Here is a 20,475-nt window from a genome sequence, read left to right on the forward strand (position 1 = left end):
TAGTCGTATTTTTTTTCTTTTAGTCGTAATTCTTAAAAATAAAAATAACTAATATCTCATCAGATTAATTTTTTTCACATATGGAGGCCCTAAGGTCATATCCATACATACATAACGAGTTCATATCAGTCGTTTTCTCATACCTTGAGAAATTAACTCATTACCATGGTAATCTCAGTGTTGGTTTGTGAGAAAACAGCTGAAATGTCACCACGCTGTAACAAAATCATAAACAAACTGACATATTCTTATTGATTTGGCAACGCGTCAACAAGGTTTCCCAGCCTGTGAATTGGAGCTCCACATACACACACACAGTCAGTCATGCACACACTCACACGCACAGCGCTGCGCTCCCCTGCTGGCTCTGTTGATCTTTTGTGTTTTGTTTATTTACAATATTAAAGGCATAAACGGATGTAAATGAGGCTGTGGTCATCGTGAAAGTCTGAAAGGTTGTTTCTGAAGAGCAGCATCCGCATTTGTGAAAAAGATGAAATGGGGAAACCTCAAAACCACTACAGAGACAATTCTCTCCAAGTCAGTGTGGTTCACTTTCCAGGAAGGCCCCAGGTCACCGCAGCATCTTTTCAGAGAACCCAACCCTCATCGGAAATGTACAGACCTTAAAGCCGCTCATTCCACAGATAGGACCATATTCTGTGTTACAGACGACACCAGTAAGTGTTTCCTCATTAGTGAAACCTTTACTCAAGTATACAGTGTCTGTAGACATATACACACACCTTACAGGTGAGGTGCCAGCTCCTCCCTTCAGGCAGACGATACAGGGTTCCCTTAGGAACAACCGTTTCAAAAACTCCTTTGTCCCCATCAAAGCCCTCAACACGACCTAAACTGTAGTGTGTGTGTAGCTGTACCTGCACTGTTCATTATTGTTCTTACTTATTACATATTTATGGTTTTAGTAATTTACTTGGAATTGGATGGAATTGAATGATTATTTAACGAGTCAAGTTTTACTGAATTAATGTATTTTGATATTTTGCTACTGCATCAGAGCACTGCGAAGTCCGAGGCAAATTTCCCTCTGGGACAAGAAAAGACAGTAAAATCTTATCTTCACAAGATGCTCCACGTTCATCATTTTAGTTCAGATGAGGTGCGTTTTTATTCTCAGGCTTTTATTTGCTGCAACCGCTTCGAGCTTTCCGCAGAAACGAAACCTAAGGACTGCGCATGCACGATGCTGCCTCGTCAGTTTCGTGGCCAGTTTTGTGGGAGAAGTGGAAACTTAAAGGTTTGTTGACACGCTGCTGTCTTAAAAAAAACAGACATGGTGGTCTCTTAAATCTAAAAGCCCCTGCTCACTCCCTCACACACTAACAGCTCGTTCACTGACCACTCTGTGTCCTCGTGCTCCTGCAGCGCGAGCCCTGAACCCCTGGAGATTATCATTAATAAATAATGGCAGATGTCCCGTGGATCATCACTTTGCTTTGTAAGTTCTGTTTTTAATTATCGAGGGCGTTTCCAAGCCTTTCAAGGTTTGTGTGTGGAGAGATTCAAGGACTTTTGATTTGAGATAGAGCTTTATTTATGGAGGTATCGTTTTATATCGTCTGTCTGTAGTTTTGTTGTTTATTCGGCTCACTTTAGGGTTGTCACTACACGTTTTAAACCAATCAGCCGACATCAATAACGGGTCTGCTACCATGGAAAAAAAAAAAGTCAAAAAAAAAAGAAATTGCAGGCAAACTCCTGCACACATTGTTTACGTTGCACAAATATTTGCCAACATATTTGTGCCATTGAAACATCTCTCTTCGGGCAGCTTTGTTTTTTTTTTGTTTTTTTTTAAAAGATCGGAAGATCGAGCCTGCAGGTGTGGCGCTGCATTGTTACTTGTTACCTACTCTGGCTCACAGACGAGAGGAGGGTCCAGGCTCAGCGTGAAGCTCCTGATGAGTGCAGGCAGAGCTGGATGAACGAGATGATCTAACATGCACAGATAAGACGGTTCTGTTGTTCTAATTCATGGCAGTGAGTGGGGCACGTGGAGAGAGAGAGGGGGGGGGGTCTTAAAAAGGCAGAGTCTGAAATAAGGGTTTTTAATGACGCGAGTATCAGATTGATAAGGAGGTTTATGAGCTGCAAATAATTTAAAGCTCCTCAAGGTGTCACAAACTGACAACATGGAAGGTGAACCTGAGGAGGAGACAGGAGGCCTGAGAACGGTCTCAAAGCAAGTGCCGTTACATACAGTATCTAATGATTCTGTTACATATTATCTTTTGATCCCTCACTTTCCTCAGGTGCTGCAGCTCACCTGTCCTCAGCATCACCTGTTCTCCGCACAGCCCTTGTGGTCCAGCCAGGTCATAATGTGTCTCTAAGCTGTAACCTGACCTCCAGCAGTCAGATCACCTGGTACCTGCTGCGCTCCGATCAGCTGCTGCCCCTGCTGACGGTCACCTTTCACAAGTTTGGTGGGAGTTCCTTGAACTACCATGCCGCTGCCGACAGACGGAGATACATTGAGGAGAAGGGATTGGTCGCTCTGATGATTCTGCAGGTGGAGGAGGAGGATGCAGGACTGTATTTCTGCTCCGGGACGTGTGCAGAAAATGTTTGTGTCAGCAGAGGGATTCACCTGGCTGTTCATGGTAAGGTTATTTATTTATGTATTTTTACTCTGGAGGATAACAGGTTATCTGGTTTTATTGGACTCAGTAAGACATCAGTAAATGAACTCTTTAGTGTTCTGTGTCTGCAGGAGCTGGAGGGGAGTCTGCAGGGCTGCCATGTTGGACTCTAGGGATCTGTGTTCTTCCAGCTGTACTCGTCTCCTGTTTACTCTTCATCATCATCGGACTCGTCCTGTACTCAGGTGTGTCTTTGTGTCCTCTCAACTTCTCAACTTTATCTTTGTAAGGACCAAAAAGGTACAGACGGTAAAAGAGAGGACATGCTCACTTCTTTAAAGAGCCTTTTGAGACGTGGAGTCAGAGCGAGAATCAAGTTAAAGACTAAATTATGGTCACCTTGACAGGACAAGATGGTGCCGCCGTCTGCAGCACCATATTGGTAACAATTCACTTAGCAGACTCTTTTATCCAAAGCGACGTACATCAGTGAGTAAGTACAACACTAATCCATTCATACACCGCCACCGAAGCAGCGGGAGCAATGCAGGGTTAAGTGTCTTGCCCAAGGACACGTTGCTCAGCTGGGACCCTCGACCTTGGTTGAGAGGCGACGACCAACTGAGCCACAGCCGCCCACACTTGTGGGAATTGTAGTCCTATTGACCAAATGGACTACAGAGATACATAAGTAGATGTTTAGGGAAAATTACAAAAAGAAGACATCAAGAGTTTAATACTCACAGGGGATCATAACAACTCCAACTGTTCATTGTAGCTACAACAATTAAACCACTTCTCTGTTCAGCAGCACAGAAGTGATCTGTGTGAGTGTTTGTGCAATGAGGAACACTAAACTATGATTACAATCTGCAGAATTTCCTCTTTTGAGAATGAGAACTTAAAATAATTTCATTGTTGGTTAGCGCTGTCGCCTCACAGCGAGGAGGTTCCTGGTTTGAATCCCCGTCTGGCAGGAGCCTCTCTGTGTGGAGTTTGCATGTTCTCCCCGTGCATGTGTGTGTTCTCTCCGGGTACTCCGGCTTCCTCCCACAGTCCAGAGACGTGCTTATTAGGTTAACTGGTGACTCTAAATTGCCCGCAGGTGTGAATGTGAGTGTGGCTGGTTGTCTCTCTCTATATGTCAGCGCTGTGATTGGCTGGTGAACAGTCCAGGGTGTAACCCCGCCTCTCGCCCAATGACAGCTGGGATCAGCTCCAGCTCTCCGCGACCCCTAACGGGACAAGCAGTGTAGATGATGGATGGATGGTTACTTTAATTCAGAAGTGTTAAATGAAAACAATTGCACTATGCACCACTAGATGGCATCATTGTTCAACCTTCTTGTCTCTGCAGTTTCAACTTGGTTTGACCAAGACTTAAACATTTTCTATAGTTACAGAAGGAACCACAACCATACATGACAAACTTGATATGTTGTTTTATTTTCTATTACTCATCATGTAAATCAAATCATTACAGCCCAGAGCTTGAAATAAAGATTTCTTAGTTTTTTTAAGTTGTTAAAACATGAGACTGTAAAAAAAGGCAGCTTTAGCTACAGATCATGTGTGAACTCGGTGAAGGAGGTTTCCAGGTAAGTAGGAGAGCAGCATTATGTTTATGAGGTTTGTAGAACATTGAAGACTTTAACGCTATCAAAATAAAAGACGTAGATCTGGAGACATTTAGGGGGAATGAGGTGATTAGTAGAAAAGTGGCAGAAATTGCAAGGTCGCAAAAACAGGTGCTGTGACTGGTTGAATTGCATGAATTCACTGAAATGCAACTTTCTGGTGGGACCAAGAGGACATGACCATATTTGGAGGGTAGGATGGATATGCATTGGTTATGATCCATCTTTGTTGACAGTTGTAACAACATAACAATCCCAGGTAGCCTCCCTCACCTTAACTTCGCCCCTGCTTTGTGCTCTGGGTGACTCTAAGTGGGACCAACATTTACTTCATCAGGATGTATCGAAGAAGACTTGAAACTGGAGATCAAGACCATAAACTCCTTAATTTTACCTATTTGTAATCTGGCAACATTCTGTATCCAGGGGTGTTTGCCCCCTGCTGGCTGTTTGGAAGAATGCAGATTTACATTTTTGAAACCAGAGTTGCTACATTAATTTGAATACATGTTGAATTTGGATAGCAGGATGACACGACTGACTCTATTTGACTGATAGAAACAGTGAAACAGACAGCAGCAGTTTTTCAAAAAGTCTGCTCTCTCTGTCATGGGAAGAGTTGGAAAGAAAAAGGCTTTAACAGAAAATGATGTTTTGTGGACAGAGGCTCTGAGAAAATGGTTTTAGCTATTGTTTTTTTTTTTTACCACATCCCTAACAAAGCTGATCGGAGCACATGCTGAAACTTAACATTTATAAACTTCTTCTGTAGAATTTCACTGCAGAGAAGTGAATCAGGAAAACTTCAGGCAAGTTAAATGTTCCTGATTATCTTAAACCTGCTTCAGCAGCAGCCCGTAGGGTCGCATGGACTCCTGCACGATGCCTCTGGTCTGGACGTCGTTGTAGCCTTCAGGGACGTAGACCAGCCACACGTTTTCTCTCTGACACTTGTTCCTCTTCTTTGGGTTGATGCGGTTCTGGAGGACAACTTTGTACGTCTTCCCGTCCACTTTGGACTTGAACTTCTTGCAATATTTCTCTGCCATCTGGACATCGGGCGTGGAGTACACCCCTCTTCCTTTCGTCTCCCCTTGGACCAGAGAGGCAGCGGCGGCATCCAGGAACTGTGGGTCATCCGTGGTGTTCTCTCCGCGTGTAAAGATGACGCCCAGGGAGCCGTCCATGTTGTGTCCGTGGTACGAGACGGGCCAGGCGTCTGCCCCCGTTCCGAGCCAGCCGTTGCCACCATCGTACCTCTTGGTGACCTGCAGGGCGACTCGGTTCCAGCCGCAGGGACGGGAGTACGGCTCATTTCCTCTCAGGAACGTAGTGTTACCGTCCTGAAGGGGGCAGAGGGGAGAGAGGAACCTTTAGTGGGGAATGCTTACAGGCTACATGCTAATTATAATTTCTTCATCACAGAACACGTCAACAGTATCATCCATACATTGGTTTACTCCTCCTCCTCTTCCTCACCTGCTTAAACACTCCTTCCCTCTCTTCATCACTGACTAATAGGGATATAACAGTACCTGTGGGCGTGTCCACACTTTTCTCACAGGGGGCCCATGCCACCCCCCCCTGGACACTCCTCTGGACACACCCCTTCTCCCTCACTCCCTCCCTCCCTCTCTCTCTCGCTTGTTTGCTCAGCTTCTCTCACTCCGTCTCTTACCCAGTTCTTGCCTCACGAGCACACTTGCTTCCTTCTTCTTTTTCTTCCTCCCTGCCTCCTACCCGTTACAGTTTTCCCCTTTCTCTTTCCTTTTCTTATTCCCTCCCTCGCTCACTTTAGTTCAGCTTGGTTTGTCAGCATCGTATTTCACGCTTTTATTTTTGCTCAATGATATCGAAACAGTATTATATGAGTCATGCGAGAGTAGAAATGCAGTGAAGTCCTGTGTCCTCTCACCTTGATGTTGGTGAAGTCGTAGTTGAATTGCGGGTGGAAGAAGTCCTGAGGGTTGATCTTCATTGTGGTCTGGATGTTTTCTGGGGGTCCGGCGGTGGAGGGGCCCTCCCTCAGCGACAGGGGGGAGCTGTACAGGTCCCTTTCTTCCAGATCCTGCAGGGATAAAGTCCCTAAACTGGGGTACTCCAGCTGCTTAAAGCCCTCCTGCTTGTAAAACTCCTTCAGGGCCACGACGTTCACAAAGTCCTGCGGGGTGAGCTGAGAGGAGCCGTCTGTCTGCTCCACATTACAGCCAGAGAGAGCCGACAAGGCCTCCAAACATAGCTGAGTGTCCGGCATGGTGCAGAGAGCAAGGAAAGTGCAGGAAAGATTTCAGCGGGCTCTTCCTTAACAAATACAAACAGACTTCCTCCTATTTTGTCAGTGTTCAGAGCACTTTATCTCTTTAATAAAAAGTGTAAAAGGAAGAGCTAGAAACACTGCCTGCTCCCTCGACAACAACAGCTCAACTAGTTTCACTTTCACTTACTGACTGGGGAAGGCTTTAACGGTCACACTGCCTGCTCTGGTATGCAGGCTTGGCTATTCAGGGCACAGTGTAAAATTAACCCCTGCATAGATAGATTCTGTACAGTTTGTCATGTTTAAGATCCAGCAGTAGATGTCAATAAAATCAGCTGTTGGATCCAAAGCCTCTAAATACTATCTCCACATATACAATCAGCAACCTGTATTTATTAACTTTCTTTAACTCTCCGGGTTGGTAATGTGTGAAAACATAACCGTCAGGAGCTAGTGCAGCTGATCATTGTGCATCTAAAGGGTAACTAACTACTGACAGGCTCCATTATTCTAAGGATCTGATCACATGATTAAAGACAGAAACAGCTGATGCATTGCCCTTTTCATATAATTCTTAACTTTATGACCAAAACAATATTTTTACTGGAAAAAAAAATTGTTTCTGTTCTTCTGAATGCTCCATGTTTGTTTGTGAGGTTAAATCTTCCCTTGTCAATCGTCTGCAGGCTTTCAAGAGTGAAATGTAGGGACTGTTTGTTAAAAAGACTTGTTTCTTTTTCAAATTAAAGGTCTATCTCAGACGATAAGATAAGACGTACTTTATTGTCCTCAAAGGGAATTGTGTCTTGGACTCTGTCCTGCAGTTATAAAAGAAAAAAAAATATCTCCCTGCTGCGGTGACATGTTGACATATTGCACGGCTTCTCGGCACATCATCCTACAATAAAGGACGAATGTGAGACTTTTTGATCCAGTAGATGGCGCCCTTGAGCACCAGCATGGAACCAAAACAAACTGCTGTTTGGCCACACCTCCTCCATACTGAAGCCTGCGCTCTCCAGAGACACACTTCCAACCCCTCTCCACTCGCGTTCACAAGGAGTTATGAATTAGAACGCACCATAATAAAACACCATTAAGCGCAAGTGTGCTCGAGCTGCCTGTGCTCTGCATTGATGTGTTAGCATGCTCACTGTAGATAGTCGTCCTCAGTGTCTCCCTGTAGTCTCAAGTGATGTAAAAGAAGGACACTGCTGCATCTTTGAATGTCTCATTTCACTTTAACAAACTCTCAGACAGCTCAGCTGACGAGTCCAAAGTAATATGCACCTTATGACATCACACATTGACCTTTGTTACGGTTCCTTTGAGCTGTTTGACCTCACTTTGGGATCCCTAACCACTTCCTGTTTCTGTGCTTAACTTCATGTCCTAACCTTCCGACTACAGGAAGGGCCTTGCTGTATTTCAAAATGCAGCCAAGGAACAGAGGCTAAAGTCCTTGTCGAAGCGGTCGTGGGTTCGAATCAGACCTCGGCGCTTTGCTGCACGCCTCCAACTCTCTCTCCTCCTTTATTTCCTGTCTGTCCTCAGCTGACCCACACACACACACACACACACACACACACTAAAAGATGATGAATCATGATTTAAAAAAGGCAGCTCGTTTGGCAGCCCTTGTTATAACTCATTCAAGATGACTGACTCAGTGTTCTCGTCCTCTCTCTGCAGGTAAACCAGCTGTTTGCAGCTGTAGATGCAACAAGAGTCCAAAGGTCACAGAGGTCAGTAGATCACGACGTGTTCCCCTCCTGCATTCAAACGTGATTCATAAACATGTTCTTTTTGTTTTTATGTTAAAAATTAATCAATCATTATTTGTAGAGCGCCAGTTCATAACAAGTGTTATCTGGAGGCCCTTTGGCATATGGGATAATATACAGGAAGGATTTCTCCTTTGTATTCCTCATGTTCCTGTTGTCCACACTTCCTCGCCACTGAGCTGGAGGTCAGAGCAGGCCGTGCATGAATGAGGACGGCGGTGGTTGTTGTGGGGACGACACAGTCATGCCGATTTTAAAATGTGTTTTTTGCAGGTGTTTCAGTTATGGTCTCATGTGTTGGACAATGTGCATTTAGGACATCTATGACCTCTTAAAACTTAACTTTAAATGTTGAAATCAGATAATTCAGCATCGATGTTTTTGCTTCTTGTTGAACCGGTTTTTAATGTTTCGTCGTCGTTTGTCTCTGCAGGACGCGTCTTTGCACTACTCCAGTCTGAAGCATGCAGAGAAGCCTCGCCCCTCTGGCCGAGGAGCAGGAGGAGGAGGGACAGGATTGGTTAAAGGGGAAGTCACATACTCCACGGTGGCCGGTCGCAAAAACCCAAACGGTTCAAATAATCGCTGACTTTGTGTTACTGTCATATTCTAACACCAATTACACCAAATACACCAAATACAAAGCTCTGATACCGAATGTAAGTCTTCTTAGACTCAAATGTTTTTTTTATCGTTATTATTTTCTGCTCTTTAAAGACGTAAAGAATGAGTCACACACTGTTTTTTTATATACTGTAAGTCTCTATGAATACTGTAACTCACCACAGTTTGACTCGCCTCCTCTTTAAATCACATCAGACTGTCAACATGTTGTAAATATGATCCTCAGCTTTACGTTTATCAAACTTCATTTCACCTCCATAAGAACTTGAACATTCACAAAAACACAAGAAGAATGTAAAACACGCGACTGACTGACTGTTTCTGACAAAAGCATGACTGATATCTGCTCTTCATGGATCAATCTAGCATCCATTGTTGCTTATCTTCTTTGTTACTGATGATCGAATGTTTTTAATCTACAATTTCATTCTGTTTTAAATAAATACAGAGAGATATAAACAACTGCTGTCATGTCAATATTTAAAAAAATCACCATAACTTAAATATTTAACATTAAAACAAATTCATTTATTCATCGAAGGAGCAGTAACATGTTTGTTTGTTTATCGTGCTACAGGTAGCAGAGTGTGATTGTGTTCATGGTGCCGCAGGTAGCAGAGTGTGATTGTGTTCATGGTGCCGCAGGTAGCAGAGTGTGTTTGTGTTCATGGTGCCGCAGGTAGCAGAGTGTGTTTGTGTTCATGGTGCCGCAGGTAGCAGAGTGTGATTGTGTTCATGGTGCCGCAGGTAGCAGAGTGTGATTGTGTTCATGGTGCCGCAGGTAGCAGAGTGTGTTTGTGTTCATGGTGCCGCAGGTAGCAGAGTGTGTTTGTGTTCATGGTGCCGCAGGTAGCAGAGTGTGATTGTGTTCATGGTGCTGCAGGTAGCAGAGTGTGATTGTGTTCATGGTGCCGCAGATAGCAGAGTGTGTTTGTGTTCATCGTGCTGTTGGTTTGGTGACGACAGAGGAGTAGATGATGTTGTTGAGGTTCTGATCCGGTGGAGTCCTGCAGGGTCTCCCCCTCCAGTTCTGGCGGCCCAGAGAGGCGTAGTGGATCGTCTCGTCCATGTGAGGCTGACATTCAGGAACCGCGGACTCTGAGGAGAGACAGCTGACGTTGAAGTCAAGGTGGAAACAGAACCGAGGATCATTAGACACACAGGTCAAAGCTCAGACGGTGTTACCAGATTGTGTGTTGGACGTCTTCCACGGCTGCAGCTTGGTGTCTTCATGTCTCTGTGAAGCGGCTGCAGGTGAAACAGAAGAAGAAGATAAGCATCAATGTTACCCTGTTTACACGACGAGTTCAGCTGAAAACTGTAAGAGCGTTTAGGGTGCCTGAAAAGACAAAAGTGGACTACAACAACAATGGCCAACTGTAGTTCTGTTTGTGAAAATGGCGACTGTCATGACTCCAAGTTAGTCACTTTCTTGAACTCCACTCTCTTTGTAGTTTAGGGTCACTTGAGGTAACAACCCCACCTCGTCGTCTGTCCACACAAACGATTGATCATCAGACTTTTTGTATGTTGACACCTCACCGCTCTGCAGATGAAGAGCATGTGCGAATGTGTGTCACACCGCGGACTACTGGCTCAACATGTGTACTACAGCGCTTTTAGTCGTCTTTTGCTGATCAGTGTTCACGGCGGTTGTTATCAAAACGTTGCTGTCTGATCACAGAACTTTAAAAAAACAAAAAAAAAAGGTAGCTTGAGTCTGCAGTGATGAAGGAATAATACAAATATAGAAATAATGACACTCCTGGCTTTCCGTACTTTAGAGCACCTACCTGTGCTTCTGTATTTTTTCTCCTTCCTGCACCTCGAGCTCGTCAGTAAAATACAAACAGCCGCCATGAGGAGGATCATTAACCCCAACCCGACCACGCCGACCATCAGCAGGACTGACAGAGAGCACAGAGGGAACATTGGTCAACGAAACATCCGACAGGACAGAAAACAGACGTGTGGTGAGTGCATGAAGCTGACCAACCATTCTCAGTTCTGCTCTTCTCCTTCTTCTTTGTTTCAGCTGAAAAGAGAGAGAGCAGGAAGGTCTAGAAACTAAATCAACACTTAATGGAGGTTACAGCTTTACAGTATCATTCGAAATAGATTTCTTTTTTTAAGCTGTATTTTTTTGCCTTTTATTAGAAAGGACAGCTGAAGAGAGACAGGAAGTGCTGGGAGGAGAGTGCGTCGGACTCAGAGGACATTCAGCAGAGGCCATTAGCCAAAAAGTTTTAACTGAATTAAAAAGATTTTTTTTAAACTCTTCGAGTTGAAAAATCTCTTTTTCCAGAGTCCTGGCCGAGACCAGCAGCAAGTTTCACACAGACAACGAGCAGCCACACATATTATTAAACAACTACATTATTAGACATTAAAAGACACAAAGAACAACAAGATCATCCATAAAGACATCGTGACTTAAAGCAGCATGTTGTCTGCTCTTTGTTTCATCGATGTTTTGCTTTTACACTAAAGAACCTCCGAACACATAAGTTGATTTAGAAAGGTCAAAAGATTCAAGTTGTGGTCTAAACTCATCAAACTTAAAGAAAGGGTTATAAAACAACAACCTCACCTGTTATTGTCACAGGCGTTGCAGCTTTGCTGGTCGGCACGGGCCGCACTGATGAGTCAAGACAAACACATTTTAAAATCACGACATTAGAGCGAGTTATTGTCCTCAAAACTGATGACAGCTAAACTCTCTGCGTCCTTTTCTTTATTTTAATGTGAAGCTTTGTTGTTTTGTTTGTTGTTTAGGTTTAAGTTCACGACAATCAACAAGATAATATGAAAAATAGAATATGTAAAAGACAAAGTCCTAACCCATCTTGAGTGTTTTTCGTATTAAAGTAATTAGAGTAAAGTATTAAAGGTCCAACCAGTAAGATGTGTAGTTAGTGAAATGATAAAGTGACCTTACTATATGATCAGACATTAAGGAATGATGCTATGTTGAAGTGCTGGCTTCTCTTCTCTGAATTTTGACTGCAGTACCCATTTTAAACACTAGGTGTCAGAATGATATGTTGCTCCTTTAAAGGCTTTAACTGTGAAGTAGAAGTAATAATGTCAGAAAAGTGAAATGAAATGTTTACATTGAAGTTTATGGAACTAGATCAATGTAAAAAAAACCTCTTAAAACATCCACTGCTGAACAAACATGAACCCACCCGTGACAACAGTGAGTCTGGCCTGCAGATTTCCATTGCACAGATACTCTCCGGTGTCCTCTAGCTGCAGGTTTTGGATTTGCAGTCCATCGTTCCCGTAGCTGAGCCGGCTCCCCTCCTTTTCTGGTTTCGCCGTACCGTTTCCGAACCAGGTAAAGATTAGTTCCCGCCTCCTTTCCTCCCTCCTCCGATAAAACCACCTCTGTTTGGGTCTGGAGGATCTGCTGCAGGGGAGCAGCAGTGTCCGTCCCGCAGACACTGAGAAGTCATGACCTGAGATAAATAGGAATCATGAGTATCTGATTTTGTATGAGTGTAATACCGAGACTGAACACTGGGTGGAGTCTTAGCTCATGCTGTGCACAAAGCCAAGGCTCCAGGTAATAGGATTCAGTTGTGTGTGTGTGTGTGTGTGTGTGTGTGTGTGTGTGTGTGTGTGTGTGTGTGTGTGTGAGAGAGGTGTGAGTGTGTGTGTTAATGTTCTTCGGTCATATTTGATCTGAGGCGCTCATTTCCTGTTGGACTGGGTCAGGTGATCATCCCTTTCCCAAACACACACACACTTACATTAGGAAACACTAGGTTTAGGGGTGCTGTTCATTTGTTGTTTGATTTGTTAAGTTAGTGTAGTTATTGTAGATTTCATTTTCCGTTCTTTACACACGTTAGAACGTATTTAAAACCTTATTTGGAGTCCTTCTCTTTTACTCTGTTGTTGATTTGAGCTGCTCTCATTGGCCCGTTCAGTTTGCCTCACCCTTTTGTTGTTGTAAATAAATTAAACTTATCAACATCATCTGGTTCTTATGTTACTTCTCTTCCTCCACCCCCCCCCCCACGAGCTGGGTTGTAATAAAATTCATGACTAACTCAAACTGTGGGAACTTTATCGTTTATGCTTTCAAAGAGTCCCTCCCTGCTTCACATCCTCTTTTGATTCAGGAACTTACATCGATGATGTAAGGCAGTTTCACAATCACTCGCAGACAGATTTGTTTCCTTCTAGACGACCTGCGGTTCTTTTAGTGTACAGTGTGATGGCAAAACTAACCGTAATACTAAAAACACTTACCTGCACTTCTTCTGCTGCTAGTCCATTCACATTTATTTATGAAGCACATTTTAAAACAGCAGCTGCTGACCAAAGTGCTGCACAATGCATTAAAGAAACAGTGCATAAGATTTACAACAATTACTAGAATACAGAGACTACAAAGAGGACAAAAAGAAAATCAGAGAGAAACCATCTCAAATGCCAACTTATAAAAGAACCTATTGAGGCGGAACTTCTAAAACTCGGACCTGATGGAGGGGGGAAGGCTGACCCACAGTTTGGGGGCCTTGACCGCATAAGCATGATCATCTTCCAGCTTGAGATGTGAGTGAGGGAATGCCAGGAAGCCCATGTCAGGCGATCTAAGGAGGTTGGTTATGTAGGAGGGAGCCAAGCAATTCTTTCTATACAAACAACAACACCTGAAAATCAATCCTGAAGCCTATTGACAGTCAGTGAAGAGGTCCTAGGAGTGGACTGATGTGTTTCCTCTTCCTGAACCAGTCAGAATCCTGGCTGCAGCGTTTTGGACCAGCAGCAGCCAGGACAGGGACGACTACTGTAGCTGATCACAGTAAATAATCGAGACAGGAGGAGATGAACGCGTGGATTACTTTTTTTAGACACTGAATGAGAGGATGAGGTTTTTTTTATAAGAAGCAGGATTTAAATACTGCGCTTACCTGGGGATCGAGTGCAAAGCCAATATTATCTTCAGTGTTATTACACATACTACTACTACTGCTATTATTGACTGTATAGCAAGTGGTGTGCAAAGATGATGCCCAACTTGCTTCACAAACCCACTAGATCAAGGTCTAAAATTACTTATTTCACCAAGGGGAAACTTATACAAATAAAAAAGGACAGGACCTAGAATACTTCCCTAAGGTACACCACATTCAATGATCAGTTTGTTGTTTTGTCAATAAATCTTCCATAAAAATTAAACTCAAAACATTGTAAAACATTTCTAAATATTGGAGTTTCTTTCCCATAATGCATCTCTCTAATATCTCCGTATCCTACCTGTGAGCACCTGCAGCTCCGCCACCAGCCTCGAGTTGCAGCGATACTCTCCTCCATCCGACTTGTCAAGCTTCAGGAGGAGCAAGCTGCCGTCAGACAGCAGGATGCACCGTTCAGGGTCGTCATTTGTCTCATAGATTCCTTTCCGGGTCACCGGGACGTTCCTGGTTTCATGAGTCCAGACAACATCAGAGTCGTTGCCACACCGCAGACACACGTGGTGATCTTCTGGGACTGAATATCTAATCACTGCTGGAGGAGTGAAACACTTTTTTTGTGTTTTCAGGTTTTTTTTTTATTAAACTTTATAATCCCCTGAACCCACATGATTCAGTCAGACCAGAGACCACACACCTGCTGTTTGTACAAACGATTTCATAGATGTGAGATCTCACAGAAATTTGTATTTGTATTTTTGTATTGTTAATGTATTCTGTGCATTGTTTAATTCACGTTTCCAGGATAAACCCAGACACAGAATACCTTCTGCATGGACGAGCTTCTGTTTTAGATGCAGACGTTGTCACTCGCGTCCTGCTCATGGTGAGTCTTTAGCTCACTTCCTGTTTTATCAGCTTCTCCTCTTTTATCTCGTGGAAACATGCTCGCTGACATCCAGTCCCAGAAATAATGCAGGAAACATTTAGTCAACTCTACAGTTTAAAGTTACATCTAATGTTATGTTATTTAACATGCGCCTTGTTTGGCTGTATAATCCTGTGTTGTCATCGAAGTGGCTGTGGGTTCAAATCTGACCCCGGCCCTTTGCTTTATTTCATCCCCCTCTCTCTCCTCCCCACATCTCCTGTTTCTCTTCAGCTGAACTATCAAATAAAGACAAAAAGACCCCAAATAATACCTAATAAAAATCAACATATTCATTCTATAAAGGAAAGAAGACCTAGTGATTATCAAAAGAATACAACTACATGAGGTGAAGATGTAAGGGCTGACGTTCAAATACTGTCCAGTTTTCCATCCAAAACATGCCAAACATTTCCCTCACTTCTTGTTTCGTGTATATAAATTAATGTTTGAGTATAACTGGCATCATTTCTGTCTTTTTTTCTGAAATTTTCACCACAATCCAGCAAGAAAATATCTTTCTTTTTGTGTGCAAAAAGTCCAAAAGTAAAGTGTTTGTTTTTTGGTGCTTTATTGTAAAAAAAAAAGTGAGGAGATCTGAAAATGTACACTTGCTCTGCAGCTTTGAGTTCTTAAATAGCGTAGGATACACAAAAATGTGTACTGCAGGCTGACATGTAACACATGAGGAAATACAGGACGGATATAAAAGATAAATGTTGAGGACTTCTGCATGTATAACATTAGACCAAAGCAGATATGTATAATAAAATAAACATGAAGTCAAGCTGTACCTGTTGAGTTGGCCCTGCAGAGGATCAGAACTGTGTGCAGGATCCAAACGTGACAGAACATCATGAAACTGAGCATCTTCAGAGAAAAAGCATCGACCTGTGAAGCTGCTTCAGGGAGTGAGAAACTTTTCCACATCCTCACCCCGACTCCTCTTCTCCTACTTCCTCCTCCTGCAGGGAGCTGAGCGTCATCGCTTCTGTTCACAGCATTAAACTGACACCTTCAGTCGTTAAATCATTGTAACTACAAAAACAAGTAGAAGGAAACCAATGGCAAATTTGGAGTGCTCTTGACGACCTCAGTTACAGAATAAATTAAGATTTTTGAACACAAAAACAAGACATATGCAAAGTTTATAAAATACATTTTGGCCATGAAGGTCAAAACACATTTTACAAAACACAAAATAAGACATTTGACAAAACACAACATTTTTGTCTCTGATTGGTGGAACTTGCTGTTTAGTGGCGATTCTAGAGCCTGTCGGGGCCCTAGGTGAAAATCAATTGGGACCCTTCAACCAGCGTTCATCACCATCATGTCTGCCAGTCGACAATTACTCCTTCTCCAATTGTTTACTCTCTCTTTTTTCTATCCCATCAACCGATCATTCCTCTTAATTTTTCTCTTTCTTTGACAAACATTGGTTTTCACGGCAATATTGCATTCAACACTCAGCAGGGCGACGAGAGTGACAGCTGCCAGATGGGGGGCCCCTGAGGGAGGTTTCCTACTGTCTTTGCTAAATTTGAGGCCACTGCTTTGGTTTAAGTTTGTGAGCCCTCAGGGGCCCCCTGCTGGTCTGGAGCCCCTAGCAGCCTTGCCTGTTGACAAGCAGCACCTCTGTTACTGTTACTGTTACCACGGAAATGTTGCTCGTCCATCGGCACATGCGAACGGATAGTTTCGTTAGCAGGCTAGCTAGTTAGTAAGCTAACAAGAGGGATCATACGACCTGAGGGGGAAGTCACGACCTAAGGGGGAAGAGATAAATAGGAATCATGAGTATCAGTCAGGTGGTTGCAAAAGTGGTATAGGCTGTATTTTTAACTTCAGAGGGTTTCTTCCTCCCTGCATTTATATTTTATAAAAAATAAACCCCATCCTTTGTGTTGCAGTTGTGTCTGAGTCACTGAAAACTCCCCAAATAGAAATAGACTGCATTTTAAATTTGCAGCTAAAAATACAGAAAGTTGTCACTTAAGATTCTCACATTTGATTACACATTTGCGACAGAAAAACAAAACAGAACTGAACAGAACAGGTTCACATCACTAGCACAGTATTTGTAGGAGCCAAAATGCTTGTTTTTATTGATCTTTGCAAGAAACCCAACACAGTGTTGTGTTGGGCTGGCCCAAGTGTTGTGTTGTGTTGAAGTGTTTTTTTATCTTCACTTATCATATCTAGTTTTAAGGAACAAGAGAAAGGCAACATATTCTTATCAATATTCTTATCTTAATTCTTAACTAAACTAGTCCAGGGTCAGAATCGAAATACTTAGACAATTTAATTTTAGTAGGGGGCATTCCTACAAGTACAAATTTGTTTTGCTACAGACGTCTTGCAAATGTGTTGCAAAACTCAAGCAGCGCAGATTCACGCGAGAAAAGTAGTTTGTGCAGTTGTAGCGGCAGATTCGAGAAGTTGGATAATAGGCACCAGTAATAAAAACAAAAATCTGAGTAAATTATGATTTTTCCAAAAAGTTAACTTTTTTCCCTTCAAGTTCTCACATCACGTTCTACAAGTTCTCACATCACATTCTACAAGCTCTCACATCACGTTCTACAAGTTCTCACATCACATTCTACAAGCTCTCACATCACATTCTACAAGTTCTCACATCACATTCTACAAGCTCTCACATCACGTTCTACAAGTTCTCACATCACATTCTACAAGCTCTCACATCACGTTCTACAAGCTCTCACATCACATTCTACAAGCTCTCACATCACGTTCTACAAGCTCTCACATCACGTTCTACAAGCTCTCACATCACATTCTACAAGTTCTCACATCACATTCTACAAGCTCTCACATCACATTCTACAAGCTCTCACATTTTGCAACATATCTACCTCCATAAAATACTAGGTTCCAACCATAGACTGTAAATATTACAGTATGTGTGTATGTATGTTCCAACCGGTTCCAACACTGGCCAAATGCTTGATTTGAACATAAGCCCTGCCTCTGACATGGCCAAAAGCCAATCATTGTTTAGGTTCCTGGCAACCCCTCTGGACACGCCCCTGTTTGCTATGGATTGTGGGATTAGTGGTTCCTTGACTCAGGAACAAAATAGGCGTCTTTTTCCCCTTGCCTTTTTCTCAGTTTTTTTATGCAGTTTTTAAAGCTGTAATGTCAAATGTTTTATAGTTTCATCTTGTGTCTTGGTAACGCGCAAGAGCTTGTGAAATGTTAGTGGAGGATTAGAACGGGGAAATTTTGGACGCTCACTGTTGAGCTCTCTCACACTTTGTTTGTGTCATTGTGAAAATTCAAAGACACACCTGTGACAAAAACATGTAACAGTTTATAGGCTTTAACATGTCTTTGAAAAATTCAGATTAGGAGTGTTGTACAGCTCTCTATAAACCTCTCTTCTGGTCGATATTCCGTCCTTCCACAAATTAAAGGTACAGTAGAAAATATAGTGAGGAGGACATTCAATCAATGACGGATAAAACACTTTTAGTGAAACCCGAAGGTGGGTGAGTTTCTTTAACGTGTGCAGAAGATAAAAGGTGACTCAGTCTGCATCTCAGCAAAAGGCTAAAAATAAAAAAGGACGAAGGAAGTGTGAGTGTGGGTTTATCAACATGATGGGCAGCTTAAATGAGTCAGGCTGGTTGAGCTCTGTAAAGGCTTTATATGCGATTTTTCACACTTAATTATAATAGATATCAAGTATATCCTCTGAAAATAACTGAGTAATGACTGTCTACAACGGGTGTAACACCCGAGTCCCACTGTCTGTGATATTTTCCGAGTTTTCCGAGTCATATTTTTTGTTTGTTGACATAGCATGAACATGCATTGTTTAGAACAGGCTCCGAAACCAGGAGAGAAAAAGGAAAAAACTTTGATTTAGTTTCATGTTATCTGACAGGATCATTAAACAGTTCTGACGTATACTTGAAGGTCACCAGAAAGAGACGTTTCGCCACTTTACAGACATGAACATCCACTTTGGGGGTGCTGGTGGCGCAGTGGTTAGTGTGCGTGCCCTATGTATGGAGGCTATAGACTTCCAAGCAGGCAGTCAGGGTTCAAATCCAGCCTGTGGCTCCTTTCTCACATGTCATTCCCAACTGTCTCTCCCTGATTTCCAGCTCTATCCGCTGTCCTATCTCTCCATTAAAGGCACAAAAAGCCCAAAGATAAATCTTGTGAAAAAAAAGAAAAAGAAAAAAAAATGAAGGTCCACTATGAAATACAGAACAAACATGAGCTTAAAGCGATGAGAACCTACTGATGTTTTAAAAATACTTTTACAAGTAACAAGGTGATAAGTTTAGAACACACAAACCACAGAGCTAGCTTCAATGTGTGAAGGGTGGAACATCACCTTTGTCATGTGTCATGCAGAGTGTGAAGTGTCGTGTCACATAACGGATGCTGGTTAGTATTACGCCACACCATCAAAAGCTGTTTTCATGTGCACTCCGGATAATATCTAGATAATTACAGGAGGACTGCTCCGGAGATTCTCCCGACCTTGCCGTTCACATATGTTCCTCACAGCGGGGGACTATCCCTGTCAGAGGGGGGGGGGATCGGGGGATTTGCTGAGGTAAGACGTTACGTAAATAAACAACGCAGAAGTAACGGCCAAAGCAACAGAGTCCACTACAGAACATAATAATGAGAATATTTCTCTTTATATCAATGCTATTTGTAGTCCAATGGAATGAAAACATCCACAAAAGAGAGGAGAACAATATACTGAAGAACAGAAAACATAATGCAGCCATTTAATTACGTGCACAGAGATTGTAGTGGTCGCGTGCAGACACTTTAGGCGGTAACTGTATATAAATGTCATTCTCTTCCCATTGGCTCGAGTTGAAATCTCCGGAGTATATGCTGCCACGGTCAGACATCAGCTCACTCGGACTTTCTGCAGAAAAATACTAGGGGTCTGGCTGGAGAAACTCCGGGTAAAGTCTGCGCGAAAAATGCGGCTGTTTGCGTTCACATATAGCATAAGGCCCCTCCGGGTAGCCAAATCTCCGGAGTCTTTCAGGAGATTTCAGGAGATGTGTGAAAAGGGTTAATGAGTAAAAAGTCACACTGAGGTCAGAAGTCTTCCTCAACGCACATTTTTAAAATCCAGCCTGACTTTGACTCATAAACTATGATATGTCGTGTTTTCCTCTCTTTAAGATGTGCTAACGTTGTTTTAATGAAAAGTTATGTTTCGTGAACACTGCTGCTAACCATAGCTGTACTTTCAAAGTTAGCTAAAATGCTAACACTTTTTTATGTTGCCAAAATAAATGTAAATGTCAAAAACAAATACCAATTGACATAAATGAGTGTTTCTTCATTACGTATTTGTTTCCTCTTTGAAAACCTTATAATTTATTAAAAGTTGCACTTATTTATTTCCATGTTATGATGATAAACTGTTACAGGCTAAACGTCTCCTCTGCTCTTCACCACCACTGATGAACGAAGACGACTATATACAAACCCAATCCATTCAAGTATCCATCTTTATTTCCCTCCTTCGTTTTCCTTCTTTCTATCCGTACCTTCCCAAAGCCTCCTGTGGACAGGTGTTGCATATGAGCATTTTGCTATAAACACTAAGAGCAGTGCATCTATGACTTGTGTGTGGTTAAATGTTACAGATACAATGTTTTTACTGTATGTCCATGTCAAATAAAGAAAGAAAACATTTC

At 42.6% G+C, this 20,475-nt stretch overlaps 3 protein-coding genes across 4 annotated transcripts; 1 reads left to right on the plus strand and 2 right to left on the minus strand.

The window, feature by feature from the left end:
• The first annotated feature begins 1,239 nt into the window (after nucleotides 1–1,239).
• On the plus strand, nucleotides 1,240–9,370 carry LOC110000224 (uncharacterized). The gene is made up of 5 exons (XM_065948195.1): nucleotides 1,240–1,462; nucleotides 2,277–2,627; nucleotides 2,738–2,851; nucleotides 8,193–8,245; nucleotides 8,718–9,370. The coding sequence occupies exons 1-5, from the start codon at nucleotides 1,429–1,431 to the stop codon at nucleotides 8,871–8,873; spliced, it is 708 nt and encodes a 235-aa protein (XP_065804267.1). The 5' UTR covers nucleotides 1,240–1,428; the 3' UTR covers nucleotides 8,874–9,370.
• Nucleotides 4,034–6,702, minus strand: LOC110000222 (uncharacterized). The gene is made up of 2 exons (XM_020655437.3): nucleotides 6,159–6,702; nucleotides 4,034–5,586 (listed from the first exon to the last, which is right to left on the minus strand). The coding sequence occupies exons 1-2, from the start codon at nucleotides 6,495–6,497 to the stop codon at nucleotides 5,077–5,079; spliced, it is 849 nt and encodes a 282-aa protein (XP_020511093.1). The 5' UTR covers nucleotides 6,498–6,702; the 3' UTR covers nucleotides 4,034–5,076.
• Nucleotides 9,371–9,414: 44 nt separating the features above from the next.
• Nucleotides 9,415–15,731, minus strand: LOC110000226 (junctional adhesion molecule-like). Of its 2 annotated transcripts, none has more exons than XM_065948194.1 (8): nucleotides 15,559–15,731; nucleotides 14,180–14,428; nucleotides 12,097–12,369; nucleotides 11,499–11,546; nucleotides 10,905–10,943; nucleotides 10,702–10,815; nucleotides 10,094–10,156; nucleotides 9,415–10,006 (listed from the first exon to the last, which is right to left on the minus strand). In XM_065948194.1, the coding sequence occupies exons 1-8, from the start codon at nucleotides 15,692–15,694 to the stop codon at nucleotides 9,846–9,848; spliced, it is 1,083 nt and encodes a 360-aa protein (XP_065804266.1). In that variant the 5' UTR covers nucleotides 15,695–15,731; the 3' UTR covers nucleotides 9,415–9,845. The 2 variants fall into 2 exon arrangements, with proteins under 2 accessions (XP_065804266.1, XP_029137358.2); XM_029281525.2 differs by having other exon boundaries at nucleotides 14,180–14,431; nucleotides 15,559–15,730.
• Nucleotides 15,732–20,475: the final 4,744 nt, after the last annotated feature.

Source organism: Labrus bergylta, chromosome 19 (assembly GCF_963930695.1).
Source record: "Labrus bergylta chromosome 19, fLabBer1.1, whole genome shotgun sequence".
Taxonomy (NCBI): domain Eukaryota; kingdom Metazoa; phylum Chordata; class Actinopteri; order Labriformes; family Labridae; genus Labrus; species Labrus bergylta.

Bases quoted from the DNA above. Each gene is read 5' to 3' on its own strand.
- LOC110000224 (XM_065948195.1), top strand. From the start codon at position 1,429: ATGGCAGATGTCCCGTGGATCATCACTTTGCTTT. The intron at 1,463-2,276 runs GTAAGTTCTGTT...CACTTTCCTCAG, and splicing joins GTGGATCATCACTTTGCTTT to GTGCTGCAGCTCACCTGTCC. The intron at 2,628-2,737 runs GTAAGGTTATTT...CTGTGTCTGCAG, and splicing joins GATTCACCTGGCTGTTCATG to GAGCTGGAGGGGAGTCTGCA.
- LOC110000222 (XM_020655437.3), bottom strand. From the start codon at position 6,497: ATGCCGGACACTCAGCTATGTTTGGAGGCCTTGTCGGCTCTCTCTGGC. The intron at 5,587-6,158 runs GTGAGAGGACAC...TGCCCCCTTCAG, and splicing joins ACGACTTCACCAACATCAAG to GACGGTAACACTACGTTCCT.
- LOC110000226 (XM_029281525.2), bottom strand. From the start codon at position 15,694: ATGTGGAAAAGTTTCTCACTCCCTGAAGCAGCTTCACAGGTCGATGCT. The intron at 10,816-10,904 runs GTTGGTCAGCTT...GCTCTCTGTCAG, and splicing joins GAAGAGCAGAACTGAGAATG to TCCTGCTGATGGTCGGCGTG. The intron at 10,157-10,701 runs GTAGGTGCTCTA...TTTCACCTGCAG, and splicing joins GAAAAAATACAGAAGCACAG to CCGCTTCACAGAGACATGAA.